This window comes from Carassius auratus, chromosome 29 (assembly GCF_003368295.1).
Source record: "Carassius auratus strain Wakin chromosome 29, ASM336829v1, whole genome shotgun sequence".
Taxonomy (NCBI): Eukaryota; Metazoa; Chordata; class Actinopteri; order Cypriniformes; family Cyprinidae; genus Carassius; species Carassius auratus.
This window is the reverse complement of record NC_039271.1, coordinates 13,819,131-13,845,376: the sequence shown is the minus strand read 5'-3', so window position 1 is coordinate 13,845,376 and position 26,246 is coordinate 13,819,131. Positions and strand designations below refer to the sequence as shown.

At 38.6% G+C, this 26,246-nt stretch overlaps 1 protein-coding gene across 1 annotated transcript; it reads right to left on the bottom strand.

Annotated features, from left to right (window-relative positions):
* Positions 1 to 416: 416 nt before the first annotated feature.
* plxnc1 (plexin C1) lies at positions 417 to 26,221 on the bottom strand. Its single transcript, XM_026209713.1, has 31 exons — positions 25,203 to 26,221; positions 24,919 to 25,044; positions 24,615 to 24,749; positions 24,157 to 24,257; positions 23,878 to 23,986; positions 23,627 to 23,786; positions 23,438 to 23,549; positions 23,265 to 23,358; positions 23,065 to 23,103; positions 22,513 to 22,646; positions 22,251 to 22,430; positions 21,623 to 21,731; positions 21,137 to 21,307; positions 20,814 to 20,975; positions 20,587 to 20,698; positions 20,407 to 20,508; positions 19,694 to 19,797; positions 19,562 to 19,603; positions 19,343 to 19,467; positions 17,126 to 17,324; positions 16,881 to 17,027; positions 9,185 to 9,350; positions 8,906 to 9,006; positions 4,169 to 4,244; positions 2,988 to 3,022; positions 2,454 to 2,549; positions 2,127 to 2,290; positions 1,840 to 1,990; positions 1,635 to 1,775; positions 1,456 to 1,530; positions 417 to 1,146 (listed from the first exon to the last, which is right to left on the bottom strand). Exons 1-31 carry the CDS (start codon positions 26,112 to 26,114, stop codon positions 1,042 to 1,044), a joined length of 4,485 nt encoding a protein of 1,494 aa, XP_026065498.1. The 5' UTR covers positions 26,115 to 26,221; the 3' UTR covers positions 417 to 1,041.
* Positions 26,222 to 26,246: the final 25 nt, after the last annotated feature.

Below are 26,246 nucleotides of genomic sequence, written 5' to 3'. Positions count from 1 at the left end.
TCTGTTTATTATTGATTAAAAATGCCATATGCACAATGTGGCAAATAGTAAACCTTACACCCATCGATATATCAGAAGTGATACAAAAAGAAAAAAAGATAAAGAAAGAAAAAATAAAAACACACCATAAAAAATATGATACAAAAAGTATACTTATTCTACATTCTTTCACTTATTTCCCTTAACATTTAAAAAAAATATACTGGCAATTTCACCCATATGCCCATATGTCTTTGGTTGATTATATCGTTCTTAATGACATCTTTACAATCCTAAAAAAGGCCTTCCTCTCTCTAACTGTTCCCAAAATCATTTAATGCAGTGGTTCCCAATCCTGGTCCTCTTGGACCCCCCCTCCCCCCATTTTAGCTGTCTCCCAATTCATTATATTATATTATATTATATTATATTATATTATATTATATTATATTATATTATATTATATTATATTACAAGTTATAATTAAACCCAATAGAGGGCGACATAGTAACACAGGTTAACGGTGATCACACTGTCGTGCAAGTAACACTCTGGCATAAAATTGACACTTTATATTAGTATAGTGCAGACGAAGACAGTTGAATAACTATGCAAATTCCATAAATAATATGTTTAGTCCATTTACAAAAAAATTCAAAAAGGAGAAACATACTATGCTTGGCCTGGCAGATTAATGCATTACAGGGAAATTCTGTAGTAAAATAATATATGATTTAAAAACAGAAACAAATCAAATTAAACCATATGAATCAAGTTTTGCATTGCAATGCAAAACAAAGTAATGGGTTTGAGATGCACTGTATAGGCAGCTCAGTCTTAGTCCAATATAAGCTCAACAATGAGCTCCTCACAAACTTAAAAAAAAAAAATCATCAATATATATATTACATTCACTTGGTCTCTACAGAATCCAACAAACAGAAGTGAATCTTCTCTAATATAAGGCTGATAATGTTGACAGTTTTTATGAGGGAGATGTGACCAGCTTTAAATAATCAAAATGCAGTGTGAATACCCATTTGAATAACAAGATCAGGAATTTCAACTCCAACCACCTCGTTTCATGGTTTCAAAAAGCTCCTTCACATTTTCCATGTCCTCTTTCAGCCTAGCCGGGGCATCTGTCTGATCCAGCTTCTGAGAAACCTGTAAAGACCGAACATTAAAAACGAAAGTTACGCAGCTGTATAATCACTTGGCTAAATCGGAATCCTTAATCGTTCCTGACCACACGACTTTCAGATGATTTCTAGGGGAATCCACAGTATCAAATCTCCTTTTCTGTTTTAGTTCAGGAAGTGAAAGTGCTGTTACATTTCTTTTAAGTGGCCTAATAGGTTTTCTTATTAGAATTTCGGTGGCTTCAATGTGCCTTGAAATCCTTTGAAAATTTTCTGTGAAACTGATACCAATGCACATAAAAGCATATGTGCGCTGATAACACGGGATTCGTACCTCACTGAAGTAGCGGAGCATGTATTTGCAGAGTTCACGGAGAGCCGCAGACTCATTGAACTCATTCTGATGTTTCTGACAAAGAAATTGAATTAGCGTTTAAGGCATTTCGCATTTCAACCATCTTCCTATCAAGCCGCTTTTCATTTAATCTCTAGGTAGTGTCTTAGAAATTGTACCTTCGACTCCTCTTGAAGAAATATTTTCAACTCCTGGCTGCTAATAGAAGGCTGGTCCTTTACTAACTTGTAGTACGACTTCACTTCCTGTTTGTACTGAGGGATGTCTTTGGCATAGAGTAGCTTATTGGTTGGTGAATGCTGTAGGAGAAATAGAGAGTCAGTAATGAACTCTGTGATATTCATGTTAGGTTTCAGAGGTTACCTTGTCCAGGTTTTGCTCGGCTAGGGAGAAGGAGTCCATAAACGCCTGAGCGATGACAGACAGACAGCCGTCAAGGTGAGGCGTCTTCTCCATGTCACTGAACACAAAGTTAGGGTTCTTGAGGATGTTCACCCAGAAACGAAGTGGAAGGCTGATGGGGAAATTTGGTAAACCATATTAGTTGTGCGTGAACATATAAACGTTAGTAGATCTTGTGAGGCATTTGATAGTCAGCAGTCAGAGCAGCTGCTGGTGGAGCTACGCAGTGAATGTGTGTTATCTAGCACCTGTTTGTTTTCCAGATGTGAAGAACATCTGGATCTGAGATTTTTTTCCTCTCTGCTTGTGCATCCAGGAAGTCGAAAAAGTACTTGACAGCCAATGGGGCCTTACTGTTAGGCAGACCCCAGATACTCTTAAACAGGTTCTCCACAAAAGAATGGACTGCCACCTGGTGGACACAATGAGCTCATATTACATATACATATTGTGTACATAATATAAACTCTATATATAGGTCTATTTATTTATATCTGCATGTCTGACTAAATCTACATCTGTCTATCCAACATACAATATACAATAAAATACTTCTATGTGTCAATTATTCTCACCTTGGTGGAGAGCAGCTTGGTGAGGTACATCTCTTTGAATTTTAGTGCTTTTTTCTCTGGATGTTTGCTCAGGTCGGTGTCGATATCTGGATCAACCTAAACCAATCGAAAAGTCCATGTTACTATGTTTATTTGAAATCGTCTTTATTCTAGTAAAGTCATTTTACAACAATGTCTTCTTATTTATATCATCAGTGTTTCTCATTTACATGTTTATGTCTCATTATAAGAAGAGGCGAAATGGTATCTTTGAACAATTTAAGCGATACAAAGATTCTTATGTTTAGATCTATTTAAAAAACACTTCCTCTCACACAGGAAGACACTGACAAAACCGAAAGTATCACACCTACGATTTCTTCACTGCATTCTGTCAATGCAATAGCAATTAGATAGAACACATAGACTCTCAACAATGACCCGAGGAGGAAAACACAACACAAGTCATTGCTTGACAGATCATTAGGTGTGTCAGTGCAACGAGAAGGACACACCAAAACCAACATTGTGCAGATGTAACACATGCCAACTCACCAGGTGGAAGTACTTGACAGCGAAGTTCTCATCATCTGTGAAACAAAATACCATAATGATGAGTAAATAAACCAGCTATGTAAAACCTGATCCTGGCCCAGCGGTCATGCATTACTGTGCTTTACAATGTATACAGCATGTGTTACAGTACTAGTCTCTAGTGTGGTTACAGTGGGTTTGAGTTGGAACTTAAAAAGGCCACATGCTGGAACCCAAATTTGCACAATGCAGATGCGCTCCAAAAGATACTATAAACACACATGCAAACATAACTAGAGGTGAAGAAAACATGTTCATGCAGAGAAAAGAGACTTCACCAACAGATTTTGCACTTGATTCCACCACTTCCTGTGCACACGGCCAGATTCATCATTGTGCTTCTCTATTAAAAGGTTGCCTGAACATTTGGCCTCTTTGTTAATAGCACCAGTTCAGACTTGTAAAAGTTCACCCAAGGTATAATAATAATATTCATCATCAAGTAATTTCAAACCCATATGACTTTTTTTTCTTTTTGTCTGTGGAAAACAAAAATTATGTTGTTTAGCAGACTGTTAAAGCTGCTTTTGTCCATATAAAGACATTAAATGGGGACCAGTGTCTGTCAAGCTCCAAAAAGCACCATAAAGCATTCATAAGGCTTCTGATGTCATATGACAAATTTCAGACTTTCATGCTGTTTTTTTGATAACACTCGTGACCATTGCTTTTTTTTTTGTATGCAATATGAAGCACAAATATTCTGCTAAACCATTATTGTTATGTGTCACAAGGAGAAAAAAATGTCCTGCAGGTTTTGAAAAAGATGAGAGTGAGTGAATGATGACAGAATTGCCATACTTTGGCTGAACTTTGCCATTATTTATGTATTTATTTTTTCAGAACGCTCACATTATATGTTGCAATACTGAATGTTTTGAAGAGTGGTTGGGGGGGGGGGGTGTTGCAAAGCTGCAGTATTGTGGTGAGCTAAATAAGTCTTTCTAGAGAACTTCTAATATGAGTTGTCAGTTGCACAGATATTAATGCTCGGAATGCATTGCAAACCCACTTTAAGTTCAACAACAGAGTAACAACAAATGCAACCGCAAAATAAACCGCCCAGAAATTTATTAATTTTGAAATTGGGCATGGCATAGTTTCAGTTGACATGGTAAATGATAGGAGGAATGATGACTCACCCTTTACACTGCTCTGAGAACTCAGTGTTGCGTGTACTTTTGTTGTGATAACTTTAATGCATGCTCCATCTCCAACCTGGATGGAAAAAATATATTTAAAAACACAAACTCTGAAAAAGCTGAAAAAATAACTACTGTGCTGCAGTAGACTATGGATGTGTTGTAAGTTTCCACAACAGTTAAGCATAATCTGGGTTTATTTGGCCTTGTGATACAAGCTTTGCAAGTGAAAGGTCGTTCTCAAATACCTCGAATAAAGCCAAGCGCCACCCTGAGATCATGAAAATACTGTGCAAGACTAATCAGACAAACTTCTTTTGTGGTGTTTCATTTCTCAAATTTGTATTCATACAGGACTGTGGTAAAGCCACATTTGACAGCCACAATCTATTAGATTACATTTAATATGAAACAAAACAGTGAACATAGTCATGCTGTGGATGTGTAATTAAAACAATTATGTAATTTATGTTGGTGCATGGCACTGGTGTTTTCTCTTCTACTCGTCAGTGCGGTTTCTAATACTTAGTTGGTCTGAATTTCTCCTCCTGATCTCATCCGTGTCACTTAAAAAATAGCATTTTGTGTAGAATTCACATGGGTCTGATACGATTTATGTTCTGCACTGACTCCCTAACACATGACTTGCACTGTTTGTGTGAAAAAACACAAAACCAGACTGCCTCTCACCCCAGCGGTTTACACTTTCTGAATCGTATCCTATGCCCTATACAGTGCACTCCGTGCCATTCAACAAACAGTAATTATGTCAACAGCAGCTTCAGCATTTATAGAGTAGTGAGTGGGACGCTTCAGATTCTAGACAGCATTTGATTGCACAGAAAATCTGATGAGAAGCTGTGCAGAGTGATATCTTCAAAATCGCTGATAAATATTTGCGGAAGTGAGAGACTGTACGGTTTGAATGCTTATATCTTCTAAATGCGAGTCTTGTCAATAGCTTATGCATAAACTTAAGGCTATAATATTCATACTAAAAGCCAAAAAATATTTATTTTGATTTCATGGAGACTTTAATAGCTGTAAGGCCAATTCGCACTAAGGACAATGACTACAATTGATAATGATACCTATAGATTTTTATTAATCATTCTAACTGTATGAGAGTACTGGATTTCATGTCACAACCATAACAATAACAGCACAGAAGAACAATATCACTGTAATCACTTTCAGTACAACTTTTTCAAGTTGATTACTGATCAGCCAATCAGCATCCATTTTGCTATAATGAACTTTTAAAGGGTTAGTTCGCCCAAAAATGAAAATTATGTCATTAATAACTCACCCTTATGCTGTTCCAAACATGTAAGGCCTCCTTTTATCTTTGGAACACAATTTAAGATATTTTAGATTTAGTCCGAGAGCTCTCAGTCCCTCCATTGAAGCTGTGTATGGTATACTGTCCATGTCCAGAAAGGTAAGAAAAACATCATCAAAGTAGTCCATGTGACATCAGAGGGTCCGTTGGAATTTTTTGAAGCATCGAAAATACATTTTGGTCCAAAAATAGCAAAAACGACGACTTTATTCAGCATTGTCTTCTCTTCGGTGTCTGTGTGAGAGAGAGTTCAAATCAAAGCAGTTGGATTTCTGGTTCGCGAACGAATCATTCAGTTCACCAAATCGAACTGAATCGTTTTAAACGGTTCGCATCTCTAATACGCATTAATCCACAAATGACTTAAGCTGTTAACTTTTTTAATGTGTCTGACACTCCCTCTGAGTTCAAACAAACCAATATCCCGGAGTAATGCATGCACTCAAACAGTACATTGACTGAACTGCTGTGATGAACAGCGAGCCGAGCCAGATAACGAACAATAGACTGACTCGTTCACGAGTGAAGAACCGGTTGCATCGGTGTTCGAATCACCAGTAGTTCTTTCGGACAGTTCGATTCAATAAACCGGTTGAAGAAAACGGTTCACCAGTTCTTTTGCGCTCGAAGTAATGGCGTCATTGGCGATGATTGCCCTTGATTCAACCTTTCGGTTTACCCACGCCCATAACACTAGCACAGAATCAGTTCAGAATCAATCACCAAAAGAATCAGTTCAGTTCAGACGCTCTGTGTGTCGGTCTGCTTCACGCTGAATCACACATGCGCAGTATCATCAGCTCCTCGGTTCACGAATCGGACACGTCCGACAGAAATGGTTCTTCACTTGTGTTTTTGCTATTTTTTCGAGTTTTTGCTATTTTTGGACCAAAATGTATTTTCGATGCTTCAAAAAATTCCAACGGACCCTCTGATGTCACATGGACTACTTTGATGATGTTTTTCTTACCTTTCTGGACATGGACAGTATACCGTACACACAGCTTCAATGGAGGGACTGAGAGCTCTCGGACTAAATCTAAAATATCTTAAACTGTGTTCCGAAGATAAAAGGAGGCCTTACATGTTTGGAACAGCATAGTTATTAATGACATAATTTTCATTTTTGGGCGAACTAACCGAATGTTTATTAAATGTAGCTGTCTTTACAGCTGTCATTCTTGGAGTGAATGACCAGTTGACGAATTACAGTTAAGGTGACTTCCGTATGGGCTTCAAAAGAGCGGGAGGTTTCTGTTTGCATATGACACAGTCTTTGGAAGACAGTGATTGGCTGGCTGTCCAAGAAGAAAAATAAAAGTGCTTTAGGCTGTATTATAAGCCTTCACTTTGAAATTACAGGGATAATTTTTCCTGTTTTACCATACTCTCTTACACACACATTATCTACATATACATATATATATATATATATATATATATATATATATATATATATATATATATATATATATATATATATATATATACATACATATATATATGTTCCCACAGTACAATTATTTACAGGGTGGCAACTGCATTCTATAACCAAACTCACACCGTCTATTTTCAGGAAACTTTCATTTCTGGCGCTATGGCATTTTTAAACTGTGTCCCAGATGTTAGCATGTCGGTCACACAGATGATCACTGCACGATCTAACAAGTAGTGTCTTTTTAACTCAGTCATGACTCATGTCATGCAATGTGTGTAAATATATATTTCTTCTTCTTCATGTTCCGTTGATTTTCTCCACTGCTAAAAAAAAAAACTCTTAAGCCTCTTAAATGTCCTCGTCAATACTCTTAACAATTTTGGACCTTAAGAGCTCTTTCAATGGTTAAGATGCCTCCTGAATTACGTTTTTTCTTTACTAGAATCTTTCCTTTAATATTAAGAGGAAACATTCACATTTCTAAGATTTTTCTCAGAGTACTGTTACTAGGAGCAACTCTTAGCACTAAGATTTTTCTGGGTCCGTATGAATAACACTTCTCAGAAATGCTCTTAAGAATAGTCTTATGCTTTGACTTAAGTGTCAAAAAAAACAGTAAAAAGCTTTTTTAAGGGTAGGGGACTTTTTGAAAGAAGCTAAAAGCAACTTTCAGAAAAAAGTCTAAGACTGATTCTAAAGTGTTGACTGAGGTGACACTTGAGTGTTGTGCCACAAAACGGCTGACCTCAAACTGTGAATCAACAAATAGTGAGCCTGCTCATGTAAAGTCAGCAGCACAACACCAATCATTTAATGTAACTACAATAATATTATTTAATTAAGACATTAAAAGTTTAATATTTAAATGTATTTTTTAAATGCTTTGCATTGTGCAAAATTATCAAAAAATTATTACTGATGCATTTTTTTTCTATTGGTATGCATCCTCATTTACAGTTGAAGCAATGATGTGAACATGAGTTCCAGAAAAGCCCCACAATCCCCACAAAAGTGGCTTGTTTTTGCAATATGGTTTGGTGGTCAGTTGGAAATTCAATAAACTGCCATACAGTAGTGGCCTAGCACTGCTCCGGGTGTGTGTTCACGGTGTGTTCACTTCTCACTACTGTGTGCACTTGGTTAAATGGGTTAACTGCAGAGCACCAATTCCGAGTATGGGTTACCATACATGGCAAATGTCACGCCTTTCACTCGCATGACGTCATAAAGGCAAGTTCACTGATCTATATAAATATAAATACTAGTATAAATAAATATATAAATATAAATCTAGCAACATTTAGTGACCTGTTTTAGCTACTTTTGTTGGAAAGCACTTGTCCTTTGTATTTTAATGGTTTAAGTGAAATATGGGGTCATATATATTTATTTTTTAATCCACACATCCCTTTTGGCCACTGTTGTGTTTGGTAAGGTTAGTGACACAGAATGTAAGACCCTGCTTACAGTGTCCTCATTGGTGCATTGCTGCTTTTTCCAATTTACCAGCCAAAAAAAAAAAAACAGAGCGTTGACTTGTTGAGTGGAAGAGGTTATTTCATTCTTACTTTGTCAGTAAAAAAAAAGCAAGCCCATAAGTCCGATATGTCATATTTACATTGGAAAGTGTTTGTCTCCTCCTCTTTGCAGCCATCTTGTTACTCTTAACTAGGTTAGGAGACCTCTTCAGCTCTCTTAAATAGTTTAGGAGCTGAGACCCAGTCTTAACACTTAGGAGACTTTATGTATCACTCTTGTTCTTAATTCTAGGTATAAGAGTAAAATTGTCATTCTTAGAATTTTGACACACTTAGGACTAAACTTTTATTCTGAGCGCCTTTATACATATTGCCCCTGGTCTCTATATATGACCAAAATGGATTTTGTTTTATCAGCTGTCTATATACTCCACTTCTCAAAATGATGTTTAGACCATTTTTTTTTCTCCTGCGCTTACCTGATAATGTTTTAGAGTGTTCAACATGGTAACATGCCCCCGAATCTCTGAGGTCTCATCGACTTCCTGTAGCATGACAAACTTTCCTTCCTTTTCATATTCTGTGAGTGCACAACAAAAAACAGAATACAAACAAGAATTAGGTCGGCGGATATTGCGACTGCCAACCTGAAACTGTGTGTTACCAACATACGTATGCTCTATAAGGAAGTTAAAATAAAATAAAATAATAATATAATCATCAACTGTGAGAGAGTGAGAAATAGAGTGTCCACTAACCGATTTCTATATCCCTGATCGGCTGGAAGGGGAAACCAAATTTGCGCTGAAAGGTCTGTAAGATTTTCTCCTTGACCTGTTGTATTGTGTCACATGTCAGTGCGTTGACCTCTAGAGGTTCACTGACCTCTCCTCCAGTTCCCACAGCAAACACCACCTTCAGTTTCTACAGGGGTGGGGGGGGCGAAAACAAAAAGAAACAGTTTTAATGTTTCAATTTCAATTTATGACAGTTTTTCTTTTAATGTGAATTAATGGATAACAAAATGATTTAAGGAAAACGCATCAAAAGAGCTCCAAATAATTAAAAAAATATGACGTAATTGTCTTCAGGTCCGGTTCCCTGAGATAAGGGAATGAGATAATGAGCATTGTATATGGGAAAACTCCTTTTTTCCTTTCTGCTGAAGCCTGACCGTTCACGTTTATGTAGTTGCACAAACCAATGGCGTTTTAGCACTCCAAAAGGGGCGAGGCCTACCGCTATATAAGTCGACCTGTAATGCCATTCATCAGATCAATCGACAAAAGCCACGATCATCAATTTATGCAGCGTGTAGTGTGGCAAGTTACATAACACTTGTTCCCTGATCTCAGGGAACTGAGGTTACGCTGAGTAACCAAAATGTTCCCTTTTTTTTGCTCTGCGAGCCCAGTGTAAGAGCACTAATAAGACCCCTAAGGGATTGGGCATTATCTCGCCTCAAGCTTAGCTGAGGGCATGAGAACCACTAACCATATGGGAGGATTAAACAGAGCGGTTATGTTATAGAATCTTGCAAAAGTGGATGGCGATGACCAGCCGGCAGCAACACAGATCTCACTGATAGATATGCTGCTGGACCATGCCCATGAGGAGGACATTCCCCTTGAGGAGTGGGCTCTTACACCAATAGGGCATTCCAGTCCTTCTGATGCATAAGCCAGAGCTATTGCATCAACAATCCTGGGAGACCCTTCTGGTGGCCACCAAAGCAAATAAACAGCTGTTCAGAATGTCTAAACAGTTTAGATTTCACAGAGACTCTCAGAGCCCTAACAGGGCAGAGAACGTTCAGTCCCTGCTTACCGTCTGCAGTGGGGAGTGCAAATAGGGATATTAAGGTGCGTTTCCACCACAGGAACTAGGGACTTTGGGCCGGTACTCGGTGTGTTTCCACCGGAGGTAAAAAATGCCCCTCAGAAAGTCCCTGCTGGCTAGGTAGTACTTTTTTCAAAGTTCCGGAACTTTCGGGGGCGGTACTTGGGCGCTAAACATGCTGATTGGTTGAGTTGACGCAGCATTGTGATTTCAATCACCATTTACTCGGATCAGTTTCAAAATATTACTGTTACTGTGTCATGAAATGTAATTTTTAAATTATTTCAGGTGAGAATATAGTTGTTTAAAACTCAAATCTGTGGTTTATTTATAAAAACAGCACCTATTTAAAAACGTTTCTCACTAATTTCAGAAATGGTCAGCTCCACGCGATCAGCCGGGAGCTCAGTGCTCATGTATCCACAGAGAGCACTCTCACCTCGGCTAGACCTTCTGATTTATGCCGCTGGCTATGATGTCTCTTTAGTGGTTAAATATAAAAAAATAATTAGTTTTGGGTAAATTTAACAGGCAATCTTTGGCCTGTATTCAATTTATCCATATGTTAAAATGAAAAAAAAAATATAATATTCCGTTTCATTGTAATGGCTGAATATATATATATATATATATATATATATATATATATATACACATTTCCCTGAATACAGTAAATTTCTGTGGCTATTATTATGTTTAAATGAAAACGAAAGAAGGCAGTGGTATTTCATATCCTTTATTGTTTTATTGTAATTATACAGTGAGGCAATTTGCAGTAGCCAAGGTGAGCTGACTGATGTTATCAAGTATGCTGCTGTTTGCAGAATTACCGGATTTGCATCGTCACGGACAAAAACTCCCGAGTTGAACGTGCAAAGTCTGAACTACCGAGGATGCAGGTCCAAAATCAGCATTCTTTGTATTGAGAAACATGCACAGACCTACATCACCAGACGTATATTTGCCTAATCTTCCCGGTACTTTAGACCATGGTGGAAATGTAGAAAGCAACAGGTCTGGGGGGAAAAAAGTTCATGGGGAAACAAGTTCCTGGTACAAATGTTCTGGCTAATTTTGGTGGAAACGTGGCATTATTTGCTTTCTAAACAGAGTAGAGAGCACTTCAGGAACATAGCCGTGTCTCAGTTTCAAAATGATCTTGCAATCACTGAGCCCAAAAACAAGACACGAGTCACTGACCGACAGTGCTTGTAAGTCACCCACACACTTAACCGACGCCAAATCAAGGAGAAGGGCCACTTTAAGCGACAAGGGCCTCAAGTCAGCTGAACTGAGCAGCTCAAATGGTGGCCACGGATAAGTCCCAATACGGCACCCTTCATTAATTTAATGACCAAGTAATATCTGCCTATTGAATGGCCGGCCTCGAGAGAATGATTCAACATGATGGCCGCCACATATACTTTGAGTGTGGTTGGGGCGCGCCCCTTATCCAACAGCTCTTGACGAAAAGTCAGCATGCAGGACACGTCACATAAAAAAGGGCCCACTTGCCATGCAGTACACCAGTTGAGGAATAATTACAATTTCTGGTCATAGAGCTGTCTCAAGGATGGTGCCCTTGCCTCAAGAATGGTGTTGTTTACTCTGGCTGGGAGACTATCAGACTCCTGTCAAGGCAACAGACATGAAGGTTCTACAACTCTGGGCGGGGATGCCAAATCATGCCTTTCGGAGGGAGCATTTGGTTTCCTTGATTCACATACAGACGAGCCCTGGGCCAGTCATGGCGAAGAGGTCGACCTCTGCTTCCCGAAGTCCACCCAAATTCACTGTACTGTCTGAGGATGCAGCGCCCAATTCCAAGCATGTCTACTCCTAGGTTCATCTTGCCTGGCACATTAACTGCCCTTAGCGAGAGGAGTTCTTTCTGTGCCCAGAGAAGGAGGTAAAGAACCAATCTGTATAAGGTGTGAGACCTGAGGCCACCTTGGTAATTGATATGACACCACTGTCGTGCTGTCCGAACGGACCAGGACGTGGTGGCCTTTGATGGTCAGAAGGAAGGAATGTTGGCTAAGGAAACTGCCAACATTTCCAGGCAGTTTATATGTAGGCATCACTGCTGAGCTGTCCAGGAGCCGAATGCCAGATTGCCCTCAAACAGTGGGCCCCACCCAGAGTTGGAAGTGTTTGTATTGATCAATTTCCTTCTGGAGGCCACGGCCATCTTCACTCCTGTCTGAAACAGGTGAGAGGTCTTCCATGGGGCCACAGCTTCGATACAGCAAGGCTGAGCAGCCTCTGAAAATCCCTCAGGGGGCATGTCGTCCCCGGTGTGAGGGAATCCGTCAATTCCTGAATTGTCAGGGACTGATCCGGCAATATCCATGCCCGCATTAGTGCGGAGTCCAGAACCGTCCCTAGAAAGACAGTTCAGTGTCTGGGCAACAAGTGGCTCTTCTGTGGGTTGATGACCAACCCGAGGCGCTCCAAATGACTGAACAGCAGCTCTTTGTGAGTGTTTAGTTCCCATTCTGATCTGGCTAAAACCAGCCAATAATTGAGGTAGTTCAATACGTGGATTCTGAGAGGAGACAGAGCTGCGTCTATGAAATTCGTAAAAGTGCATGAGGCCAAGGGCAGTCCAAATGGAAAGACTGCATACTTATAGGCCACTCCCTCGAACGCGCATCTCAAGAACAGTCTGTGGAGAGAATGACTGGTGCATAAGCGAGCTGTTAAGATGTCTGAGATACAGAATGGGTCTGAGTCCACCGTCTCACTTTGGAACAAGGAAATAGCAGCTGTCCAGCTGCTGCGTAAACCCTGATGACGATAGCTGATGTGGTCCTGCAGGGATTAGATGGATGCGCAGCATGGCCCTTTAAGCTGAGGGCAGATGGCAATCACAGATGTGCGTGATCGTTTCCTTCAGGGGAGGAAGTTTAGCATATCCCTTTTCGTCAGCATTGTCAACAGTGGTGAGAGCTGCTGCAGTAGAGGGGTTTACCCGTACTGAGTAGGGGGCTCGTCACGTCTTGGTAAGCTCATCATGGACGGCTGGCAAGAACAGGGCTGGGCGCTGGCAGGAGGACTGGTGGTGGGTCTCTGACAGGAATAATTAGTCCAGTAAACCATGGGCGGGCTTATCCGGCGCCGACTACTTGAGGCCCAGATCCTCCATGGCCTTTGCGAGGATGCGGATTACCCCGGCGTCTGACTTCTTCCTGAGGGGTCAAGGCTACTTCGGGCTCCTCGCTGGAATCACCCCCATTCCTCCGGACACAGTCCTCGGCAGTGACGTCATCGATGACGATGTTTTCCTCGGACGTGCCGAATGAGACCAGTCCGCTCAAAGCTGAAGAGGGGCCCTGATCTTCATTCACACCAGCGTAAAAGGATGTGGGGAGGGCGGGGCACACGAGTGCTGAGTCCCTTGAGAGACCCTTGCACAAACCACACTTGCGGTGCAACATTTGGAACAACGCATGTTGGAAACTTGATCTTTGGAAATTGCTTTTTGCTCGGATGCTGGACACATGCAGTGAAGCCTGCGTTCGCTGCTTCGGCTTCTTCCACGGCGGTGAGCAGAGCTGAAGCTTCTTCCATGGTTTCTTCTTGCAGAAGTGTCAGTGAAGAGATTAAACTCGTCGCTGAAGGACAATAATCTGATGAATGGTGCTATGGGCTGATTTATATAGCAGCTGGCCTTGCACCTTTTGGCTGGCTTAAGCGCCATTGGTTTGTGCAGCTACACAAACGTGAACAAATCATGCTTCAGCAGAAAGGAAAAAAGGAGTTTCCCATACATAACAGGAAAACGATGCAACGTGACGTGTGGGCGGAGCTAAAGAATCATGAGCGCCAGTAGGCTTTTGCGTTGAGAGCGTTTGGAAGCTGTGACATTATCGTGAGGACAAAACCAACCAAAACAAACCATGGCTAACTGTCAGATTCAGCGTATATTTATGATCCTGAATCAGATCCAGCAGCTGAAATTTAACAAGAGCAGCATCAGCAACAACGTCTCTTTGTGGTATGTACTGAAACTGTATATATTTGCTTAGCGGTTTGGAAAATGAAGTTCCACTTTGTCGTCTTTTTTTTTTTTTTTTTTAAGCTGTACATGTAGAAAGTGCAGTTTGATGACAACATCACATGTTGTTTACTTGATGTGCTTATGCGCCGATAGCTAAGTTAACAACACAGAGATATTTGAAGCAGTTTTACTCGTGCAGTTTGATGACAACATCGCATGTTGTTTACTTGATGTGCTTACGCGCAGATAGCTAAGTTAACAACACAGAGATATTTGAAGCAGTTTTACTCACTGCATGCGGTTCCAACACACGATCGTGACCCTTTTTCGTTGGGATTGCATTATCCTTAAGAAATAAACGATGTGCAAATCCGGCATCAAACTGGGCCTTGTTTGTAAAACAAGCATCTTCGAAATGCAGGGGAACAAACACAAACACTTGCACAACTCCGTTGATGCTCTGTAAAAATAAACTCCATCCACTGGTCCCTTAATGCTGTTTCTCTTTTGGTAATCTGTGCAGGGTTGTCTTGCCCTGGCAACCAAAAACACACTCCTTTTGTGACATTTCGCGACGCTCTCGCTCTGATCAGTGAACGTCTGTTGTGCTCTCAGTATTCTGCTATACGGGAGCGCGCGCTCTTCCGGCAGACGTGCCCTTAGGACCCATATAAGGAAATTCCGCTCCATCTAACGTCACACAGAGCCATACTCAAAAAAAACTTTCCGAAACTTGTGACAAACCGGAAGGAGTATTTTTGGAACAGAAATACTCCTTCAAACGTACAACTTAATTTTTGAAACTTTGTCCATGTGGAATCCAACTCTTTAACAGTGTAAAAAACTCAGTATGCATGAAATAGCATTTCACCCCCCCCTTTAATATCATGTAGATCAAAAATTTTTTAACTTTTTTTTTTTTAAACATTGAGTCCGTCCGGGGAAGTTGTGGCCTAGTGCTTAGAGAGTTTGACTCCTAACCCTAGGGTAGTGGGTTCAAATCTCGGGCCGGCATTACCACGACTTAGGTGCCCTTGAACAAGGCATCGAACCCCCAACTGCTCCCCGGGCACTGCAGCATAAATGGCTGCCCACTGCTGTGTGTGTGTGTGTGCACTTTGGATGGGTTAAATGCAGAGCACGAATTCTGAGTATAGGTCACGTCACTTCGCTTTTTTAAAAATGCTGTATCGACTTAGAATGGCAGTTTTTTAGAACATAATAAATGCACTAGAATTTCATATGACTATGCAGTTTAAAGACTACTTCTTTTTTGTTGTTGTTTTACTGCAATTTCCAGTAAAGCAGCAGAACACAACTTTGAACAATGAGTCAGACCATCTTGTGATGCAAATACCTTCCTTTGGAGAAATGACATTTACTCGCTTGGCAATACAGGTACAGTCCAGTTTTGTGAGAGGAAGGCTTGTGCAAAACTGATATCCTCTGCTGAAAGCAGAATGCAGAAGCACAACCAGTCTAACAGTAAGAGACTGCTGCTAATTTTTAGCAGAAGATAATCTGGTCAGATTATTCTGCCCACAAGAAATAATTTATCTTTAGTCTTGCTCTTTGTGTTATTAGCAAAAAACTGTTAGAGACCCAACCGTCCAACCACTACTAAAAGTAAGAACTGCAGGTCAGAAAGAATTGAGAACAGAACATGACAGGTAACAAGAAAATTATAAATAAAAATCTCTAATGGCCCAACGTTAAAGAGATAGTTCACCCAAAAATAAACATTTCTGTCATCATTTGCTCAACATCAAGTTGTCCCAAACCTGTTTGAATTTCTTTCTTCAGCTGAACGGAAGGAAGATATTTTATAAAATGTGAGTAACTCACAAAATGTGAGTTTTTGGTCCAAATAGACAGTATCTTTTTAAGAAATATCTTCTTTTATGTTCTACAGAAGAAAGCATTCATACATGTTTGTAACAACTTTAGGGCAATTAAATGATACAGATTTATTATCGTGGGGTGAACTTAGTCTTATATTAGTCAATTAGTAAAGAAAATAATGTTTCTTGTGAAAGAAACATTGTGCAATGAAAGAGAGGAAGTTACAGGATGCCTTCTGTGGTTTAAGGATGGACATGACGGCAACAGAAAAAGCAGAAGCTTATGCGCATTTGATGTAAGAGGTTTAGAAATGTACACAGATAACAATAAACTTCTGCTCTTTGAGCCTTCCGTCAATCAAAGACTTCTGCATCACGATTTCCACATCACTGTTTCCCAAACATGTTTAGAAACATGATCACAGGAATAAATTGCATCTACAAATATATTAACATAGAAATCAGTTATTTTAAATGTGAATAATATTTGAGAAAATTACCTTTTCACTGTGTTTTGGATTAAATAAATTCAGCCTAGAGGAGCATAAGCTAATAAACCACACTGACCTTTTAACCAAACGTTTTCAGTGGTTTTGAGTGCAGGAAAGGAAATATTGAATGTTTTTGAATAAAATGGGGAATTCTTAAAACTTGAATGTGGCATGCAGATTTCAGAAAGGGGTTTCTAAAGTCAGTACTTTTAATAACAGATCATTTTTGCAAACACTTCCTCATTTGCATAAAAGAGACAGTAAAAGAGGAAATACTGACCAAGGCCTCAAACTCCTGGGCTTGGCAGAGAAGCCAGTCCTCGCTAAGAGTGTACAGAGCTTTCTCTGTCACTGAATCCACAGGCCCTTTAGAGATTTGCTGAGTCAGAGCTGACACCAACAGGAAGAGAGGTTGTCCAACTGATTCCTATTGAGGAAACACACGTTTTGTGCATAAACATGTGAGCACATGTGAGTAGTTAAAGATAATATGTGCTTTATAATTTCACTATACAATGGACGGACCCTGAGGAAACCGTACAGACAGACGGACACCCAGTTGGTAAGAAGCTTCTCCACTATGGACTCTGTGCGGCGCAGGAGAAGTTTGGGATTTGCATTGCTGGACTGGTCCATCAGACTCTGCAGAAGGTCCTCCATTACCTCTGTGAGATAAAGCAGGTCTCCATGAAAGGCCAGAGTCAACAGAGATGCCACTGTACACCTGAGAGAGAGAGGAACAGAAAGAGAGGAACAAAAACACAAGGTATAAAGAACAGAAGAAAGATGAGTAGATAAAGGGTCAGACACTGAGTGCTACTGTTACACACATATCTCACACATTTATATTTAAAATGCAATCAGAATCCAACCATGGATGTGGCATTGTCTTGTATTATCGTTTATTTATTTTTTAATATTGATGCTTTGAAAAACCATCAAGCCAATAAAATATTCTGAAACAAATTTGTTGGGTTTTATTCTATTCATTTAATCATGTTTTTCATGTATGCCATTCTTTTTTTATATGACTTCTTCTTTTGCAATGCTAGCTAAATTATTTTGTGGGGTTTCGTGCAATATTTGTCTTCATGAATAAGAGATAAGACGGAATGTCTCCATTTCAAGGTTTTTTTGACACACTGTTCTGAAGCAGTTTGATATAACAGTTATCAGATTTGCGCTGGTCAAACAAAGTCTGAGTGTTGCAATATACACAGTTAAGATTACTCAATAAACCCTGTGCATTTTTTAGCATCATAACGTCCTTTCCTGCTTCCTGGTCCTCTTTGTGCATGAAGAAGATCTGTAAAGTTGAAAAGACTAAAGTTTCAAATCCAAAGATATATTCTTAATCAAATCTGCCACACCCCCTAAAACGGCTTGTTCAAACACGCCCCCACACGTCTACATCACTATGTGGAAATATTTGCCCCGTAATGCCCCCCAAATGTGCACACAAAGAAAGAAGGCTTGTTTTCAGTAACCACAGTTAAAGCAGCCATGTCAGGGAGATGCTGTGCATCTAGATGAATGCAAAAGCACATTATTTGGCCTTTCCGAAAGTAGATGCATTTAGGAATCTTTAAGAATACTTACAACATAACAGAAGCACATTTTATGGACGACCGTTTCATGAACCTAGGAGAGGAGATAATTCTGACTTTGCTACAACCATCTGGCGCTTCTGAATCAGGTACTGTATGTATGTTTTTAGTTTAACTCTTTGAGCAGTACGATCCCACATATGGGATTCATATTTCCATGCCCCATGCCCATACAGGATTTAGAACGTTCGATGATGTCGCGTAACTGTCAAATTCAAACTGCGTTTTCGCACGTTGCCTGGCGCTGAGTCAGAGAGAGACGTGCACTGCTCTTGTCATATTATCACAACTATGCAGTGTTCTTAACAACATAATGTATATTTTAGGTTTCAGACATTTAAATACATATAAGTACTAATAAAACAATACATTTAGAGTTTGAAAAATACACACATATGTCTAGGGAATCAACGATAACAATTGATTCAAATTTAATTTGCAGATGTGTTATATTCACATCAGATACCCATAGTGTAAGTAACTATAAAACTCACTCTATTCTTCACCCAGTTCACCGGCACACTTATTACATGTATTTCGGGAGAAACTGCTGAATTCTTGTGCTGTAAATCTGACTGAAAGGACGCACTGCACTGCAAACATGACGGCGCCCTTCATATAATACATATCACGATCAAGATCTTTTAGAAAGGTTTTTAAATGACCAAACACATTCATTTACACATATTTGTGAGACGGAATATCAGATTGTTCATGACCGGTATGCAAATTAATGAATATTTTAAATGAAAAAGGAAATAAAAGCGATCCATCTGTCATACAGTGTTTTCGTGGTTGCGGTGTGTCACGTGACAAGCCTGACGTGTAGCCATTGAAACAGTAAGGGGAAACTTTCTAAAACTAAAACTACTGTCTTAAAAAAGACCCACTCTGGGGGGACCGCTAGAATATTTTAAACTCACCACTGACAAAACCACAAATCTGTTATTATCTGTTTATGCTTCTAAGCAATAGGCATCATGTCTAGGCCTCAAAAAATGGTCATTTGACCAGGTTTATCAAATCATCTTCAAATAGAGGTAAGAAAATATTCAAAGCATCTTGTTTCTCTTTTGTAAGTCGCTTTGGATAAAAGTGCCTGCTAAATGCATACATTTAAATGTCTTCAACTCACTTGTCTTTTATGCTGAAGTTTTTCTGCTCCTCTAATGCATGCACAAAACAGCTGAGAAACTGCTTATCCCTGATCAGTGCAGCAAAAGCCTGACATTTCTCATCAACTGTTGTCTGCTCAGAGTCCTAACCACAAAAATATGACAGAGATAAAAAAATTTGTTTTACACAGTCACACATTTACATTTCATAAACTACAAAAGAGACTGCAGCATCTTACCTGCCCAATGTCTCTGATCATGACTGCGGCCAGAGGGCCAGCCTAGAGAAAATATATATTAAACAAACAAATACATAAAGTAATTCTACAAGAAAAAAGGAATTTCAGATAGATAAAAAAAAAATAGTGAACCTCAGGAAAGAATATTTTTGAGGCAAAGTGCTTGTAGTCCAAGAAAGGTATGGCTCCAACATTATCGATTAAATCCGATTTTTCTGTCTGCAAGTCAACAAAGCCTGTCAAAACAAACAAGCAAACAAACATAAATGCATGATGTAATCATAAACAACTAGACATTATATAGTTCTAAGAAGTATGTCAGCAATATAAGCATTAAAGGTATAGTCCGCTCGTATGACAGTTAGTACAAGCTAGAGATTAGTTTATAAAGTTTGAAATATGGACATTTTTTACAAAAACTCAATGATTCACTTCAGGAGGTCTTTATCCCCCCCCCCCACCCATAAGGGAAACTTTTTACTATGGATGGATGCACTTTATTGGACTTCTTTTGGACTATATAAAAAAACACCCCCTCACTGCCATTATAAAGCTTGGAAGAGTCAGGACACTTTTTAATATAACTCCAATTGGAGTCATCTGAAAGAAGAAAGTCATATACGCCTATGGGATTTTTTATTTTATTTTATAAACTGCCATGCACATTGCTTAGGAAAGTAATAGTTGCATGATTTGAGATATCATTTGTGTCTTTTGCACAAATGTGCATGAGGAGTTACACAACAATGTTTAATATTTACGGTTAGCTGTGTGTTTATAACTAAGCTTGAGCTACATTGATGCATACAAACGCCACAAAGACCGACATTTCAAAGATGGCCAACCTTGTCGTATATCCCTTCTGATTTTGCATTCCAGCATTTCCAGGTCCTTGTTCATTCTCTCATTCATTTGTCTCTGGCTCTTACGGTGAATAATTACTCCAACTAGACAGATGAGCAAACACAAACATTAGTATCTGAGGACTATTGTGAAAATATGTGATGTCAATCTGTATCACTTACCAACAACACCCAGAATTATGAGCAGAATCAATGCAGCAAAGATGGATACATATATTATTTTACTACTTCGAGAATCAAAATTGAGGTTTTTAGAAAAATTCCCGATTACTATCTGAAAATTAAAGTAAAAGAAGGAAAGTTTTGTGTGTAAGATATATAAAGGTCATTAATAATTTACAATAATTACTTCAGACAATTTACATAAAGACATGAATATTTACACTCACATTGAGTGTATCCACTGCTGAGATGGCTCCTGATTCTCCTTTAATCTTACAGATGATGGCATTGGACTCAATCTTTTCCAAAACACACGGATACTGCTGATCTCCCTGTAGACCCGTCACAGTCACCTCATTCATACTCAAATTCAACATATCTGTCTTTTTCTGAGAAACAGAGAGTGTGGGGTGATTTGGAGGTTTGTGTGTTTCACATACTGATGTTCAGAAACATAACAGTATTAACTAAGTGCCAATCAGGGGCCGGCACGCATGGCAAAAATGTAGAATGTAGACTAAAGTTAAACTCACTGTATCACTAAACTCACCTGAATGTTCACTTGTAGATCATTGGCCACCTGTAAGGTGGTGAATCCAGTGAATTCAGGATCAGGCTTGTAGGACAAATAATCCACACAGTCCACAGTGAAGTTCCCAACATTCAGCAACAATCTAAACTGACCACTGCCATCATAAGGACCGGAGTCAAACCACACATCCTGAGAAAGAGAGACAATGAAAATATGAATCTAATACAGTACATGTTACATTTAAAGCTGTGTGAAGGCTGTTAATACTATTAAGGTCATTAGTTGATATTAGAATTCTGCAAATAATTATTTTCTTGTCAACTGATAATTAATTTTAAAATTAAAATATTACAATTCTATACTATTTTGTTTAAATAGCCAAAAAACTCAAATCATTTGCTTGAAATGTTTACGCATCATAATTTGGAATTTATTAACAGCGAACCTCTATGTATCAGATAAAGTATCGTGAGCAATTGCAGAAATAATAAGCACACATCTTACCCCTGAGCTTGTGTTGTATTGTGTTTTCATCACTTTATTAGAGGGATGTACAGTAACTGACTCCACTAATTCCAGATTGCTCCCCTGCAGATGAATCTTCCTTCCACCACTGAATGAAGAGACATTTAAAACAACTTCAATATACACATATATATATATATATATATATATATATATATATATATATATATATATATATATATATATATATATATATATATATATATATATATATATATATATATATATACACAGACACACAATACAACACATTTCAGCAGCTAGTGGTAGTGAAACCCACCAAAATTATTAAGAAATTTATAAGAAAGATTTTTTTTAAGCAAGAATAGTCTAATGACACATTGTAGTTAATAAACTGCAGATTTCAGAAATATGACTAAAAATGCAGGAAATATCCTAATAACTATCAATTCTGCATTCATTTTTTTCATATATATATTTTAAAACTGATCATATCAGATCATTACTTGGCAATTATATTTTTCCACATTAACAGCATTCTTGCTAATTTAATGATTAAAATGTTCTTATGACATTAGATTCATTAATTATAATGTGCAGTTGTCATCTTGAGGAGCTGATGGGATGTGGAAGACAGTGGTCTGACCTGCTCCAGCTGACTGTGGGCTGTATTCCAGTGCATCTGGGCTGAGAACTGTAAGTGATGATGCTGTTACCATGACAACGGTCGTCAGGAGTAACAACACACACTTTCACTGTTCCTTTAGTTCCACTGGGAGGAATGTGGAACCTTAACGTGTCACTGGAGCGATCAAACACTGGAGATCTGAAGGAAGAGATATACAGTATGATTTATCTGAATCTACACACATTCATATATACACCACTAAACAAACACAGAGTCTCACTCTTTAGGAATGCACTCCAGATCCCCTTGATTACGGATTTTAGTAACAGATTCCAGGTTCCTTCCTCTTAGTAAAACATTGTTTCTGCCATGGAAAGAAATCTTGTTCGGCTCCAGAGAAAGAATCTCTGGCTTCTACAAAACACCAAAGATTGTGCTCAGTTACAAAACAAAACCAAAAACTGAATATAAACAAAATAACAGAAGTTAAAATTAATTAAATTACTTACTATATAAAAAGTTATAATTGATTATATAATTTATCAATATACTTTTTATTAAATTTACATTTAATTTAAGTAGTATTACTAGTAGTATTAAGTATTTATACTGGTAGTATTAGTATTTTAAATACACATTGATAAAATATATCGTAAATGTGAATAAATAATTATATATAATTTTTAAAGATAATAATTGTGACAAATAGTTTCTCAAATGAGGAAACACAATCCTCAGTCTCTTCTAAAGTCATATTCTTTTGAAATAGGAACATACTGAAAACAACATCCCTGTCCTGTGACGTTGGGCACATAATCAGTGTGACACTTACATTGTAGACCATCTCAGAGAGAAGATATTTACATTCATCCTAAAGAGTAAAGAAAGAGCAGCTCATGTCATTCCTGAGTTCATTCAGTCAACACAATGATAGTTCAGCTATCAAAACCGAATTAATATAAGTATATTAAGGTTTTTTTCCCTGATACAGATATACAGAAGAACTGGAATGTAGGTTACACATTGTCTCACCTGTGTGTGTAACTGCAGCCCACTTCCATGTGTCCAATCACAACGCTTGGAGGAAGAGGACCAGTGACACCCAGATGAGACACACTGCACACACCTGCATTTAATTCATGTTATTTATCATTTAATAATAGGAGTTCAGTCTTTCAAAACTCTTATAGTCTGCATTTTCTCACTGTGTATAAGAAGCATTTGGTGAATTTTCTGTGATACTGGAGCAGTTTGTCAGCGTCAGTGTCTCTGTGATCTTCTGATCCTCAATAGTAACTGTAGCAGAGACTCTTAAACCTGAACAAATTATCAAAAATGTTTATGATCATACATAATCATATAGAGCGTAAAATCTTCACTGAAGGAGAACCAACCTCCAGTGTATAGTAGCTGGTCAGAAAAACTACAGGAGCAGTTTGGGAAAACTGCAGGTGGATCAGACTCGTCACACAGGTTCATGGTTCCTGTGTTGAAGGTACATGAGAAGGCAGGATTTCCTGTGCTCTCCAGACTCAATGAAAGATGTAGAGTAATCTGTGTAGAAGAGGGCAATGGCTGGTAAGAAAACAAGTCTTCTAAATATTAACTAAATTATAATAAGTCAATCATTCTAGACAATGTCTACCTTTCTAGAAGAATTCTCTGTCATCTGAAAAGAAAACAGCCGTGTCTGGAGAGAGTTTTTTGGGATGTACACCCATGAAGTATCTGAACATTCATCTCGAGGAGAGCATCTAAATAAAAACAAGATCAGCCAGTGTATCACGACAGAACTGTTTGCACACTGCTCATCATGTTCATACAGATGATGAGAAGTTAACATACTGTTCTACAATTAGGAATATTAATGTAGATGCAGAACAGATCTCATGTGTGTAAAATCAAGTGATAAAGACAGACTGACCTGTGTGTGTTCACACACCAGCCACAGAGAGGATCCAGAGCAGCTCTGCAGTCTTTCAGAGTGATGTATTTAGCACACGAAACCACAGACACTCTTCTTAACTATATGAACAACATGAGCAGAAAGAGACTGTATGACAATGCGATCAGTAACAGTAACTGTACAGTAACTGCATAGTTTAGTTCAGGGCTTTCTAACTGTGGGATACTGGATAATTGCTTTTTTCACTGAATAAATAATCTTGGATCATCTTTTTTGGATAAAAGTAGGCTTATAGGGCAAACCATTCTTTTCATATTGCTCATGAAATGATTTTAGAAAAATATTTTTTATATAACTAAAATGTTATATACAGGAATTATTCATTACTTAATATTTTTAAGATGTCTCTACTATAGTAGAATATATAAATTATATAATTTGTTATTGTTTGTTAACTAGGAATTTGAAAACTTCACCTGTTTCTTAAGAGCGATGTAAATATGTCTGAAATCTACTGGATCAAAGTGCATTCTGGGAAACACTGCTCGTTCATCATCAGATTTGAAAAGCACTGTTGGACAGCCTGCTGTGAGTTTCTCATCCAACACAAGCTAGAAAAACAAAGAAATACAAATCATAAAAAAATACTGTAGTCATTCAAATGCAGAGTTAGGCAACAGCTTAATGCAAACATAAATGGTGTGCAGGTATTTAGAAATGAAACCCTATTGAGACTAGTAAAATAAAAGCATGTGTGTTGGAGACAGAAGTGAAGCAGACCTTTATGAGTTGACCATCACTGGTTCCTATGAACAGCACAATCCAGGATCCACTTCTAACTGCTGCCACTGCTGACATTGAGCTGTACTTGAACACCACAGAGAGCGGCTGAAGTTCAGTATCATTCTGAAACACAAACAACAAAATTAAACTCTATATGACTTTATTTCAGTATAAGTTTATTCAAGCAACAAATTCTGATTTTTCTATCTTTATAGTAACATGTTGTGTTATTCTTATTTTTAAAAAGCTTGTATATTATACACATGAATGCAATTTCCAACCTCAGAGCCACATGTATTTTCACCAATAACACAGAAGCCCTTCACTCGTCCTTTAACATGACTGAGGTCGTACAGAGCCAGCGCGCTGTTCTCCGGATCCTGCTGATTCTGTGCACTGAACACACCTGCCCAAATAACTCTGTTCACTGAGGGAATAACGGTGCTGGCGACGAGCACTGGACGAGCTTTATCACTGCAGCATCGTATCCTTGAAGCTTGTAGGGATTTGATGATATCTAGCTTTCTTCCTTTAGAGCTGTTCATCCACAGGACGAGCACTTTCCCCTCGGAGTCAGTCTTTGTGTTGAGAAATAAGTAAGATTCTGAGGGTGAAACTCTCTGGAATCCATCAACAAACTCCACATCTGTCACAGTGCTCTCAATGAAGGCATCTGATCCTTCTGCATTTTTTGAGAAAATCCCACCTGGTTGAGAGTCTGAAGTGCTCAGCAAGGTAACAACAGAATACCTGGTATTTTTAGGTTTTGCATCTTCGTCTTTTTTCCCAACCAAAAGGTACCTACTGCTACTTGTACCAGCTATGAAGGCAACAGATTTCTCATCTAGACGAGGTCCTATCAGTATACCACTTTCATTGTAAATACTGTTTGTAATGTCATTTATATCAAGAACCTCACAATATCCATTGTTAAATGTCCCACACGTTATCAAGGTGCTGTTTTCATCAAAAGGCACCAGAATGTTGACTCTGTTGTGTTCAGAGGCTTTAGTGATGTCTTTGCTCTTCTCCTCAGTAAGATCGTGTCTCATCTGATGTAGTCGATGATCAGTAAGAACAAATAACTTACTGTTACCAACTATAAAGTCCTTGATGTCTCCATCAAAGTCATGCACATCACCACAAATGCAATATTTCAAAAGTAAAAGTATTCCAAGTAAGTATCCTCTCATCTTGCATATCTGATGTGCATCTGAAGTCTCGAGATCTTGTCACAGAGATCAACTTCTCTCAGACGCGTGCACTCGTGAAGTGGATGGAAGTGAAAGCAGTGGCTCTGAGGATGCAGATGACTTCCGCGCAAC

Excerpts from the sequence above, each read along its gene's own strand:
- plxnc1 (XM_026209713.1), bottom strand. The coding sequence starts at position 26,114 with ATGAGAGGATACTTACTTGGAATACTTTTACTTTTGAAATATTGCATT. Across the intron at positions 25,045-25,202 it reads AAAATACATGTGGCTCTGAG|AATGATACTGAACTTCAGCC; the intron begins GTTGGAAATTGC and ends TTTGTGTTTCAG. Across the intron at positions 19,468-19,561 it reads TGATCAGAGACATTGGGCAG|GACTCTGAGCAGACAACAGT; the intron begins GTAAGATGCTGC and ends TTTTGTGGTTAG.